At 41.2% G+C, this 13,661-nt stretch overlaps 1 protein-coding gene across 4 annotated transcripts in view; it reads left to right on the top strand.

Moving 5' to 3' along the window:
- Window positions 1–13,661, top strand: part of bcl2l1 (BCL2 like 1) — an 81,541-nt gene that overhangs the window by 25,701 nt on the left and 42,179 nt on the right. Inside the window, exons 3-4 of one of the 4 annotated variants that reach the window (XM_047366969.1) lie at window positions 3,498–3,572; window positions 3,694–3,989. The exons of 1 other annotated variant lie outside the window; for it this stretch is intronic. In XM_047366969.1, the coding sequence (XP_047222925.1) occupies window positions 3,498–3,572; window positions 3,694–3,711 (93 nt within the window). In that variant the 3' untranslated portion in view covers window positions 3,712–3,989. Of the gene's footprint in view, window positions 1–2,803; window positions 3,134–3,497; window positions 3,573–3,693; window positions 3,990–9,139; window positions 9,370–13,661 lie in introns of those variants that run through there. 2 more of the 4 variants (XM_047366947.1, XM_047366937.1) reach the window with 2 other exon arrangements.

Raw genomic sequence — 13,661 nt, 5'->3', positions numbered from 1 at the left:
TTCTTCCCATTGTTCTGGAAGGTTTGACAGAAAGGGAGAGACTCCTTCTTTCTTTGACTCCTCAGATCAGATAGAGCCATTTTTAATTGTGTGGCGCATACTTGGGCGTTGTTAATTAACTTCTTGTGGCTATATCCACTAGCTCAAACTTTACTATAGTTATTAAAAGCTAGGTGTTCAGATACATTATACCCATCTTTATGTTTCACATGATAATAGAAACTTCTGTAGACCTGTCCATGTTGTCACCATAAGTCATAGACAGAAGTATTGCCCTGTCTGGAAGTGTTCTTCCGCATCATCCGGGCCTGCTCAGCATTCGGGTGAGGTGGAAGCCAAATATTTACTTTACTCTGAAAGCTTCCTCCCATGCACAGAGTAAAGAGTCCTTTGATTCCTCACACTCATTACCAAGGCTTTGGTAGAGTGGGTCATGCGTTTGCTCTGCAGGGACAAATGGTTTCATTGAGTAAGAGATCAGAAATGAGAGACATTAAAGGACAAATTCCAGCCTCATCAGCGCAGGCTGTCAGTGAAGCCTAAAAACCGCCACTCTGTTAAGATCCATTACATATTACGAAATTCCTCAGATCGTAGGTATCGACTGGGTTATGCACTCGACATTGACGTGGAAGAAAAGCTCCTCAAGTGTTTGCTCACTGAGACTGTGGTAATATTTTACAGCAGAAGTGTGTTTCTGTGTGTGTTTACATAAAATGAAACCATGCATGAATAGAGCTACTGTTCAACATGGTCAGCTTCTTTTTGGTTTTTAGTCGAATCGAAAGGTTAGCTTTCAGCTTTGAAGTCACTAAAAGCTGGAAGGAAATGAAGAGGAGGAGTTCTGTGGGTTTAATTGAGTGTTTTAGCGGAACGGGTTTAAAGTCAGGTAAAAGCTAAAAGACAAGGCTTCATTGTTAACTCTGATAAGCATTCTTGAACTTTCTTGGTGTGTTGAATTGCATCATGCTCTTTTCTACTGACCAGTCTAGATGAGCGTGTTTTCTCCAAAGTCTCCTGACAGGACCTGACCGGTTTTATTGCACAATTGTTTTTGTTAGCTGATACTACTGAAAGAAGAGTGTGTAAGTAGAGAATACATAGTCTTCATTATGTCACACCATTAAAAACTTGTGAATCTTTAGAGGGTTCAAAGCTGAGGCAAACCAGAAAAAGCATTTCTTAAAACTTTTGATGATAGTTTTTTATTTTTTTTGTTTCGAACAACAAATTTGTCATGATTATCAAATAGAATCTTACATTTCTTAAAGTGAGGTTAGAAATCAGTATTATATAATCAGTGTTTGTTAATCGATTCTAAATAGTCTACGTCCACATCTCAATGCACCCCTTAGTCCCATCGGTCCTGCCAGCCAACACAAAGGAGACCATAATTTTGAAGTGGAAGAAAAAATGATACATAGTTTTTAATTTTTTCGACTAATAAAACTTAGAAAGGTGTCATATTTATCCCCCTTAACCCTGATACCCGTAATGAAATCCCAAGGCAGCACAGTGCCTACAGAGGTCACCTAATTAAAGAAGCCCACTTGAATGTAATTTCATTTCAGTAGAAATCCAGTTGTTCTATGAAGGTTTCACATAATTGTTGGACAACATTAGTGAACAAACAGCATCATGAAGAACGTCAGGTTGAACATATCTTGGAGCGCTGTTCAATCCATACCCTTTAAACCTACCAACACATGGCCGTCCCCCTCAACTAACAACTGACTGTTGTGGAAGGGTGGCAAGAAGACAGCAATTGCTGAAAAAATGCCCTAAGAAGGTCACTTTGCAGTTGGTAGTGGCAGCATCATGCCATGGGGATGCTTCTCTCAGGGAGGGTCAGTGAAGCTTATCAGATGGCTGGGGCTAAATACAGAACAATACTGAAAGAATACTTGTTAAAAGCTGCAAAAGACTAGGGTGGAAATTTACCTTCAGGACAACAACCCTAACCATGCAGCCAGAGCTGCAGTTAAATGGTTTAGATCAAAGCTTATTCATGTGGTAGAACGACCTATAGGAAGTGGAGACTTAAATCAAGTTGAAAATCTGTAGCGAGACTTAAACGTGATCGTTCATAGTCACTATCTACCCAAACTGTATGGGTTTGAGCTATTTGATTGGAGGAATAGGAAAACAAATTTAGTCCATCTCTCTTTTTTTTTTTTTTAAGCAGCTGGTTCTGCAGAGTATTGAACCCAGTGGGATGAGTACAAATACAATCATTGCTCTTCTGATTTTTATTTGTAAAAATCTTTTTAAACAACCATGTATGATTTTCCTTCTACTTCACCATCATGCTCTACCTTATCCTGGTCTGTTACATAAAATCTCAGTAGAAAAACATTAAAGTTCAATGAGTGTGAATCCTTTAGCAAGGTGCTCTGTGCTGCAGGGAATATATGATGTTTTGTGTGTTACAGTTGTGATAACAACCATTTGGAGCTGTGGCTTTCTTACGATACGTTGGTGATGTCATGCCACAGACTTAAGTCATCACTGAAGCCTCTTATCGCAGAGCAGCACACTCACGCCCTGGGTTCTGATAGCTGCGAAAGTTAAGATTGGTTTCCTCAGAACTTTGACAACATTACAACGCCTCCCCTTCAGAGCATGTTACTCCCTGTTCTCCCATCGTTGGTGTTTCCACAACTTGGAAGATCCAGTGTTTCCAGAGAACATGGAGGCGAGCTGATTTTCTTTTTAAGTATTACAGCGCAGTTGTTCAAGCACTTTTATGACTGCAGTGAATAGCATGTAAAGAACTAGACCTCAAAGATCTGTTCTCACACAGGTGAGGCGCTCTAGAAATGACTTCCTCTTCATCGTGTTTTCTGCTCCTGGCGTCGTCCGTTCCAGAAAAAAGTGGTTCCTGAGAGCCCCTCCACTCCCCCTTACAAGTCAGACTCACAGCTGCATCTCTTTATTGATCCTGTTTTCATTAAACCTCTTTAATTTAAGATTTACGTTAGTATGGGAGGACAGGATTGGCTCGATATTACATCATTCTCTAGAGTTATCTTTTAAAAACATCAGCCCAAGCATGGGGATCAGTCAGATGTTCTCTCTGTTCTCACATTTAAATACAGTGACTCTCGTCTTGGTTTGAACTGCACTGATTGCATCACACCTGCTTCTTGTGTGTAAGACGCTGACATACCACTATAATACAATTTACTGTAGTTTTCTGCCGATACATTATAATGAATTATTCAGAGAGAGGCTTTATACACACAGCACACTCTTGATCAATGCGGAGTGATCTCATATTTGTCATGCTGTAGTTGGTCACAGTGATTAACTATTCTTGTTATACTTACCGTAATGGATTTTAATGGAATATTCTTTCATCTTTAACATGTCCCATGTGTATGATATTACAGTTACATGAGCTTATAGTTGCAGTGTGTAAGAGTAATAAAGATCTATTAAAACTTGAAATGAATTTGTTTTTTTATTGTTGTAGAAAGCTTTTTTTTTTAACGCAGCCAATGGCCCACCCAGACTCTCATAATGCAAAAAGAAGAAACCGAAGACAAGAAGCAGGGGACAGAACAAAGAAAGTAGGCAAATTACTGAAAACTGCATTTAAACTCAAACAAGCTGCCCATCAAACGTTTAAGACCATAGCCCCAAAAAGTCCAAATTTGCACCTAAATCTGGCCTTTATGTCTTTTCTGTCAGACATTCACACTGCTGTGACCTCCTGATGGCACTGGCAAGAAGGCTTTCTGTCTCTGAATGTGGCCGGATCGTTGAGCATCACAAACAAGGCCTCTCGCAATGACCCATTGCTGCCAGTGTTGGATGCAGTCATTTTCTATTTCTTCAAGGATCCTGAGAGTTTTGGGTCAACATTAAGACGCAGACAGATCCTTTAACCAAATTAAGGCCCTTACTGATACTAACTGCAGCCTCATAATTATCAGACGGCATCTGTGAGAGAATGGTTTAAAGAATAAAAACCCTTTCAAAGGCCATTTGTCCTTTCAAAACATAAACTTATTAAACTTTGCAAAGGAGCATCAAAAATGGGACATTGAAAAATAGAAGAAAGTTACATTCTTAGCTAAAAAGACAAAAAGTAATCTGAATGCTCCTGGAGACTTCCAACGTTACTGGCCTGACAAGGAGAATCCCCTAGAGGGGAATTCTGTGCGGCACAGAGGAGGTCAGTCATGATCTGGGACCTTTTTGTTTCCAATAGAACAATGGACCCTCAGGTTTTGCAGAGGCATCCAAACACAGCTGCCTATGTGTTGATGTTGCAGAGATCATTCCATTTTGTCTGAGGATCTTCGTCTGTGAGAGGTGATGACTGGGCCTTTCAACAGGACAATATTACAGTTTACAACAGTTGTCTTTTGGCCCTTTTCCACTAGTCCCTATTCGGCGTGCTTCGGCATGGTTCTACTCGTTTTTTAGCGTTTTGCATTAGTAACAGTTAGGCCTAACTGTTTCTATTTCAGTGCCAGGTTGGATGTGGTTCCAACAGTGCCAAGTCGTACTAAAAACGTGAAGTCAGAAGACTGTCGGTCACATGTGGATGTGTTAACTGAAATGTGGGGGAAAAAACCCATTTTCAGTGGTTTGTTGTCGTGTAAACAGGGCCTCAGTTACAATCCACAGCAGCATTTATATAATGTTTCATTCAGTGAACCAAGTTACTGAAATAACTGAACTTTTCAATAATATTTTGATTTATTGAACATGGCATTTTTAATGAAGTACTAAAAAGTGAGACATATCAGCAATAGTTTTGCCTTTATCTGACTCGGATTTGGATCAGGGACAGAAAAGTCTTGATTGGATCTATATTTAATACCCACTCCAGACAAGACCCCGCCCACGAAGAAAACGTTTAATTTAAACCAGTCAGTGTCAGAACTGGTTATTATGAATGACACCAGGCTTATTCTTTTTATCATTAAACCTGTGTGACTGTACAGGTCCTTCTCAAAATATTAGCATATTGTGATAAAGTTAATTATTTTCCATAATGTCATGATGAAAATTTAACATTCATATATTTTAGATTCATTGCACACTAACTGAAATATTTCAGGTCTTTTATTGTCTTAATACGGATGATTTTGGCATACAGCTCATGAAAACCCAAAATTCCTATCTCACAAAATTAGCATATTTCATCCGACCAATAAAAGAAAAGTGTTTTTAATACAAAAAACGTCAACCTTCAAATAATCATGTACAGTTATGCACTCAATACTTGGTCGGGAATCCTTTGGCAGAAATGACTGCTTCAATGTGGCGTGGCATGGAGGCAATCAGCCTGTGGCACTGCTGAGGTCTTCTGGAGGCCCAGGATGCTTCGATAGCGGCCTTTAGCTCATCCAGAGTGTTGGGTCTTGAGTCTCTCAACGTTCTCTTCACAATATCCCACAGATTCTCTATGGGGTTCAGGTCAGGAGAGTTGGCAGGCCAATTGAGCACAGTGATACCATGGTCAGTAAACCATTTACCAGTGGTTTTGGCACTGTGAGCAGGTGCCAGGTTGTGCTGAAAAATGAAATCTTCATCTCCATAAAGCTTTTCAGCAGATGGAAGCATGAAGTGCTCCAAAATCTCCTGATAGCTAGCTGCATTGACCCTGCCCTTGATAAAACACAGTGGACCAACACCAGTAACTGACACGGCACCCCAGACCATCACTGACTGTGGGTATCTGGAAAAAGTACTTTGGACCACTGAGCAACAGTCCAGTGCTGCTTCTCTGTAGCCCAGGTCAGGCGCTTCTGCCGCTGTTTCTGGTTCAAAAGTGGCTTGACCTGGGGAATGCGGCACCTGTAGCCCATTTCCTGCACACGCCTGTGCACGGTGGCTCTGGATGTTTCTACTCCAGACTCAGTCCACTGCTTCCGCAGGTCCCCCAAGGTCTGGAATCGGCCCTTCTCCACTATCTTCCTCAGGGTCCGGTCACCTCTTCTCGTTGTGCAGCGTTTTCTGCCACACTTTTTCCTTCCCACAGACTTCCCACTGAGGTGCCTTGATACAGCACTCTGGGAACAGCCTATTTGTTTAGAAATTTCTTTCTGTGTCTTACCCTCTTGCTTGAGGGTGTCAATAGTGGCCTTCTGGACAGCAGTCAGGTCGGCAGTCTTACCCATGATTGGGGTTTTGAGTGATGAACCAGGCTGGGAGTTTTAAAGGCCTCAGGACTCTTTTGCAGGTGTTTAGAGTTAACTCGTTGATTCAGATGATTAGATTCATAGCTCGTTTAGAGACCCTTTTAATGATATGCTAATTTTGTGAGATAGGAATTTAGGGTTTTCATGAGCTGTATGCCAAAATCATCCGTATTAAGACAATAAAAGACCTGAAATATTTCAGTTGGTGTGCAATGAATCTAAAATATATGAATGTTAAATTTTCATCATGACATTATGGAAAATAATGAACTTAATCACAATATGCTAATATTTTGAGAAGGACCTGTAGGTTGGTTTGCTGTCACCGGGCTTCTTATTTCACTGTTTAGCTGTGAAAAACAAGCCTACACCTGTTTAAAAGATCTTGATGCTGGTTTCTGTCACAAGATCTTGCAGCACTCAATACCCATATTATTTGTGTTTCTTAAATGGAAGATGGAGGATCATCTTTAGTACATAATGTAAGAACAGGCAATGGTACGTGAAAGACTGGAGCTCACTCAGAGAAATTAAAAGATAAAGAGATTAAGCAAATTTGGCAAAGGGGAGGACCGAATAAACATTTTTAAATGAAAATTGAAGGAAGAACCTTTATTACTTGGCTTCTATTTGATTGGTTATATTTAGTAGAAGCCAGTTAGGTTGCTTTTTATCCTGCATGCTTTTTCTTTTTTCTGATCATCACTGTTCACCAGTTTTACCCCATTTTCTCTCTTTAAACATGGTCAAATGTGTCCTCCCTGCCCTCTTTCTCCCAGTTTGTACCAATTTTCTCTGAAGGTTGTGCAATGTGTGATGATGTGCAATGGGGGAATAAGAATAAACTTTGTACTCTAATGTTTTATTTGGCAACCTTTTAACTTGGATTTGGACATTTATTTGCCACGGCTTCTGTTTTTTATACATTTACATAGTCACATTGTTATGTTCTCTCAAAAAGTTATTTCATATTTCAATAAGACCTGTTATTGATCATTGTACAAATACTCAGTCCAGTGGAGACTCTCTGGTACCCAGCCCATTACTAATATGATATCTCATGGTTCCTGGACCACTCATGAATCCTGGCTTTGTCCTCTTGGAATATGGCCAGGCCATCATGGAAGAATGCATGTGTTGATGGGTAACCTCTAGTGATTCAATAGATCCTGGTGATCAACTGACTGACTTTTTAGGCCTCTTGAAAGTTTCCAACAATGTCTTGACAAATATGGAAAAATACAAGTTGAGGATGAAAAGTTGTTTATTTCTGCTTTCATAATGCGAACAATAATAACTGGAATTTCAGAAAAATAAAGGGCTTTTTTGCAGTGATTGATATTTAGACGATGTCCTTTATCTCTGGTTTACCACATTAGTGACGTTAAGTTTTTGCCCGACTCACCGATCATGTTGGTTTTCCGGTTATTAAGAGATAAATACACTAATTAAAAGTCACCAATGGCCATTCCACGGTTTTTCTGCTCGATACCAGCTCCTAGTTTTCTCTGAGGTCTGACCTGCTGATTCTGATTTTAAAATCCATTTTTTTTCTCAAGGCCTTCAATACATAAGAGGAAACATTCTGAAATGTCTTTGATAGAGGAAGCAGTCTTGAATTTAATAGAAAGGGAAATACTTACAAGATCATCCCAAATAACATCTCAAAGCCTATGACCCTAACATTTAGCAGATTCAAAGAAACAAATTAAACTAAATAGTCATGAAATTTGGGAGGTTTTTGGTCTGTTTTGTTGGGGTTTGTTTTGTTATTGGTATTAGACCTGCAAAAAAAACAGTTGGAAGAAACATTTCGAGTGATTCCCGTCTGGCCTGCTCATTTGAACCCTCTACATGTTAACTTACACTCCCAACCAACTGGAACAACTCAGTATCATGGCACAACATCCATCGCATAACATTTTAATATGATCTCAAAGTTAAGTAACTTGCTGTCAGCTGAAACATTGTTCACTGCAGTCCTTTTCCATTTAGAGGCTTTTATATATTTTAACCCGTTACATTTTTTCAGTTTAGTTTCTTTTGTTCTTTATACAGGTAGAAATCATGTAAATCCACATACTAGAGTCAGATGAGTTCTAAAAGCTTACTGTTTCAGTGTTTTTGTTTTATTTCTCAGTCCTAGCACTCAATATCTGGTTGTTTTTATTAGTTTCCAGTCACAAACACACCCTCATGTTCCTCCACCCCCCTCTTAAAGACCTTCTGTTGGGTTCACTCTGACTAACAATGAGTCACCTGAGTCACTTTCACAGTTGTTGCAGTGAAATGTTCCTGAATCAGTGCTAAGAGGGACCATTAGCCTCACAAATCATGTTTACCGAGGTCAGGCGTCTCTGCTTTGGAAGTGTGGACAACATAAGGAGCTCTAACTGACTCAACTGGGCCTTGTCCATGTCAGCTGATGTGAGGTTGGTCTGTTTGTGTGAGATCAGAGACTGGCTGGCGCCTTCTCGTGGCCAAATATGCAAGCTGCGCCATTTGCTGATTCATTTCCAGGAAATAATTTTCAGTGGGCAGCAGCGTGGGCTTGGCAAAAGGAGGACAACTGTGGAAAAGAATGTCTGCAACAGCTACGGTTCTGGAGGAATCCACTGCAGAGCTAATGAGGTGCCGGAAAGGTGGCAGTAGGAGGAGACTGGGATTTTTCCTGTTAATTAGTGGGATCGTGCTGTCACAGCCCAGATAGTCCTTGCAGGAGATTTTGAGGGGGGCTTGCTGCTTGATTACCTGCCGGGTTGCTGCAGTGGATTGAAATTTCCACATGTGAATGTGTGTGGGTTGTGAGAGTAATGCAGTTAGCCAGCTGAGTGTTTGAGGTCTGAAGATCCGTACAAAGGGAATCTACCTACCTGTTGTGATCTGTTTTGTGGACTGTCTGCGTTTGTCATATAGTAGACAGTTTGCAGGTGTTAACTCTTCTCTTTCTCCTCTTTTTTCATGTTTTTCACATCTTCCAGGAGCGCTTTGCTGAAATCTTTGGGGGCAACGCAGCAGCTGAGAGCAGAAGGTCTCAGGAGAACTTCAAGAACTGGGTGCTGCTGGGGATGGGCGTGGTGACCGCCTTTATAGCTGGTTCGATCTTCGCCCAGAAACGGCTGTGAGCCGCCTCCACTCCTTTATCCCGTCAACTCCACCATCCGTTCACTACGCTCGATGTTGATTAAAGGTTCTGTTTGTCTCATCAGAACTGCTGAAGATGTTTACTTGTGTATCCTACAGCAGACTGAGAAACCTTCAAATGTTGCTGGAAGACAAAAGGAAAGTTTTAGTATTCTTGTGTTCATCTTTTTCTGTCTTGCTACGACTTTGTGGTTCTACAAAGACTGACATGTTGTTTTCATTCACTGAGCCATTAGTTCTGTTTTTATTTCCACATTCCTTTTTTTCCTTCTATCTTTTTTGCTGTCCAGATTTATTAAAGATCTTATTTTCGTTTTTATTTTGGAATGTTTGAATTAGTTTTAACAAATTATTGTCTGCCATTCTGCTCCTCTAAAACAGCTGAAACTGCTTTTAGTTGTACAGTTACACTGAAACATGTCACATCCAGAGTCAGTGTGTTGTTGGAGTGTCCTGAAGCCTGTTTTGTTGCCCTCTGTGCCATATGGAAAGTGAAACCCCGCAAAGCACCTTGGTAGTTCCAAATTCCTCTCCGCTCTCCCGATCCCTAACACTTAACATCATCTGTCCACATGCAGTTTAAAGGAAAAGCATCGGTGGATCTTGCCGTTTATGTTGACCTCATGATTGTCACGGCAATTTGTTTGACAACTTGACCGGATCTGTTCAACCGTTGCTCCATGTTTGCTGCATGGTAGCTGAAGGATGCAGAAAATACTGTAGCAACAAAACTTCTTTTTAAAGCTTGAGAGGACCGCTGTGAGTCATTCAGACACAGACATTTTAAAAGTATCCATGAAGTAAACATGAAGCGGGTTACAGCACCTCGCAAAAGTACTCTTAGACTCTGTCACATTACAATCACATACCTCATTTATGCACCCCTACATAAAACCCTCAGTGGGGTTTTATGTAGGGGTGCACTGAATGCAGTTTTCCGGCCAATTACTGATGTTTAAAAGGCCTGACCTGCCGATTTTGGCCGATACAGATTTTTTTTTTATAACTGACACTGTCGGGTGTTATTAGGTCACAATACACCTTCAAAGTTCCAATTTTATTTTATTGAGAAACATTATTAAAAAACAACACGACCCATGAAACAATACAAACTGGTTTTAACTGCATGAGGTAATACTCATTGCAGTTCCTTTAGTCTTTCATTTTTCACATTTCAAAACTAAACAAAACTTGCACAATAGGTTAGACAAGTAGATAAGATTGGTTTCATATGAAAGTAGCGGCCAATCAAGATCTCCAAAAATCGGCGCACCTCTAGTTTAAATGTGATGGACGTTCTTTACAAGTAAAAACCTGAATTCTTTTTTTAATTCGGCTTTCCTGAGTCAGTGCTGCACATTACCGGTGGAAAACGGCCCAGGCTCAGTCAGACTGGATGGAGAGTGTCTGAACAGCTGTGTTCAATTTCTAACAGATTCTACGTTTAATTTAAGTCCTCAGCAATCATTCATTTGCTTACTACATGAAACAGATTAAACCAATCATGGCTGACTTAACTAACATGGTGAGATACTGTAGGGGTCCAGAGCGTTAACTGGTGCTGTAACTATAAACGAATGCTTCATATTCGTCTATTTGTTGCGGCTAATTAAAGGATTGCCTTGGACATTGACCCTAAATGCCAACCATCTATCTGTAGCCGGTTCTACAAGAAGAGCTGTACTCGTGAAAGGAACTTGAACAAATACTTCTTAGCCTTATTCGTGTCTGTTTACAGTCACTTCATTGTGATGGCTTGTGTGAGGTTGTAACAGTGACCAGATTCAGCTTTTTACATGTGAGGATTTCCAGTGCAGACAGAGATAGTGTTTGTGTCCATAGCTGCTTAGAAAAAACACAGCGATGAAGATGAAGTCCTGCAATCTTATCCTGATCATTTGGTGCAGTTTTTACTCGGACCTTTCAGCGGCTGCTTGTGTTTTTGTCTCATTACTCAGACCTGACACTTATCAGCATCTTACTTCATGTTAATATCAGTAGATGTTTTACAGCCTTCAGGAGATTTATGTAGCAAACTAACAAAAGCAGCTGTTCTCGTTGAAGGCAGCTCTGCATCAAACCTTCGTGTTTAACTTGATGTCTCGTCTCATGTGTTAGATGACTTGTCAGCGGCTGCAGGACCATGAAACTAGACACCCAAACCTCCAAGTTATCCATGAATCGTTTTCACAGTCCGCCATCCTCCCCCTTGTCTTCCTCCGTCCTCCCCTGACACCTAGGATCTGTCAAATCTCCAGCCGTCTCTCCTCCTCCTCTTCTTCCGTGGGTCCCACGGCTGTCACTGCAGCTACTCACGTGTGTCACTCACAGCTGGCCCACCTGCTGCCTCCCTCACACACACCAGTGAGGGGGGAGAGGAGACCTCTGCTTTCTTTCTGAACATCCCCCCATCTTTAATTTAGAGCATGCAGTCAGTTTTCACTCGCAAACTTTCACTTTAGCAGTCTGTTTTGGTTTTATGTTGAGCACTGAGATGGTGCTCCATCTCCAGTTCCAGAATCTTCAGGCTGCTTCAGAGTTGGATCGCCTTCCAGATGCTGCTTTCAGTTAAGGTCTGTGTGCGCTTGTGTGTCGGTGCCGTTTTCTCATCTGAACCTTAAATTCATACATTGTGCACCGCAGTAAAATAGATCGAGTTCAAGAATTCAAGTAAAACCATCTAGGTTTAATTCATCATCTACTTTCCACATCTCAGATCTTCTCATTCCTCTGTTTTTCCTACATCTTCACCTAATCCACACGTCACATATGGATTTATTTCTCCATAATCCTGATCGTTACCTCTGAATCAAATATCTCTCTAAATCAATAAAACAATTGACTCGATATTGATGTTAGAAATGCTTGTATCTCGAGTATCCTATTAACCAGGGTCTGCTGTCATACATTCCAGTACAATATATTTATATAGCTATTTTTCTAGTGTGTGCTCCTTTTAGCTGCTCACAGTTTTCTCTGCTGTCTCGGCCCCAATTTAGATATCTGTGTATGTGTGTGTGTGAGCGTGCGGACGCATGGTGTTTCTGTCAGGCAACCTGTTTCTGAAGGAGGCACATATGAAGGAAGTGTGACAGCACTGGCACGACCCTATACATACATCTATAAATATGCTTGTTATTTAAATTGATTAGAATAGTAAGTTAGCTTAGTGACATATTTAAGTAAAGAGCAGAACTGATGGCTTTTTAAAACTAATTTATATTTGATGTAAAAAGCAGATTTGTGCCCCTTCAAATGGCCTTATACTCCATCTTTGCATCGATGTGTGTTGTCACCTGTCGGTTCTTTTTCTTTTCTTTTGTTTAAGGGTTTTTCCAACGCTACTGGACAGGAACATACAGATAAGTGAGACTGATATTTGGCTCTCTTTGATGTTGGGTAAACAAGCCAAACAAACAAAAAAAAAAATCATATTTCTGTCCAATCGTCTCTTAGTATGTCTTTAGAATGCCATTGTAAACTTTGAGATGACACTGAACCCAATAAAACAATGTTTAACGGTATCCTGAGTTTTTCTGGTCTTTTTTTCTAAGTCTTGATGAACGAGAAGCTTCGTAATCCACACACACGGCATCACAGCAATGGCTTTAAGCAGGGGAAACACATGAGTTTTTTTTCTCACTGTCTGACTTTAAATCAGAAGAAACATTTCCTGTTTTAGCTCAGTTAGGATTACCAACATTAGACGTGCTAAATGACAGGATAACGAGGAAGAGTTTTTGGAGTGTTTTTCTTTTTTTGTCTACTGTCTTGACATTTCAATTCTCACAACAGTTTGCTGGATTTTTAGCCCATTCGTCCTGACAGGACAACTTTAACTGAGTCAGGTTTCTAGGCTGGCACCAGGACACCCTAGGCAGGAGGTTGATGATCGACTTTGTTGTCGTATCATCAGACCTTCGGCCGCATGTTTTAGACACTCGGGTGAAGAGAGGGGCTGAGCTGTCCACTGATCATCACCTGGTGGTGAGTTGGATCCGCTGGAGGAGGAGAAAGCCGGACAGACTTGGCAGGCCCAAGCGCATAGTGAGGGTCTGCTGGGAACGCCTGGCAGAGCCCTCGGCCAGGGATGTAGTTAACTCCCACCTCCGGGAGAGCTTCGACCAGATCCCGGGGGATGTTGGAGACATAGAGTCCGAGTGGACCATGTTCTCCGCATCTGTTGTCGATGCTGCTGCCCGTAGCTGTGGCCGTAAGGTTTGCGGTGCCTGTCGCGGCGGCAATCCCAGAACCCGGTGGTGGACACCGGCAGTAAGGGATGCTGTTAAGCTGAAGAAGGAGTCCTATCGGCTGTGGTTGGCTTGTGGGACTCCTGAGGCGGCTGACGGGTACCGTGAG

This window comes from Girardinichthys multiradiatus, chromosome 1 (genome assembly GCF_021462225.1).
Source record: "Girardinichthys multiradiatus isolate DD_20200921_A chromosome 1, DD_fGirMul_XY1, whole genome shotgun sequence".
Taxonomy (NCBI): Eukaryota; Metazoa; Chordata; class Actinopteri; order Cyprinodontiformes; family Goodeidae; genus Girardinichthys; species Girardinichthys multiradiatus.
Note: the sequence above shows the minus strand (reverse complement) of the source record. Positions and strands in the feature narration are given on the sequence as shown.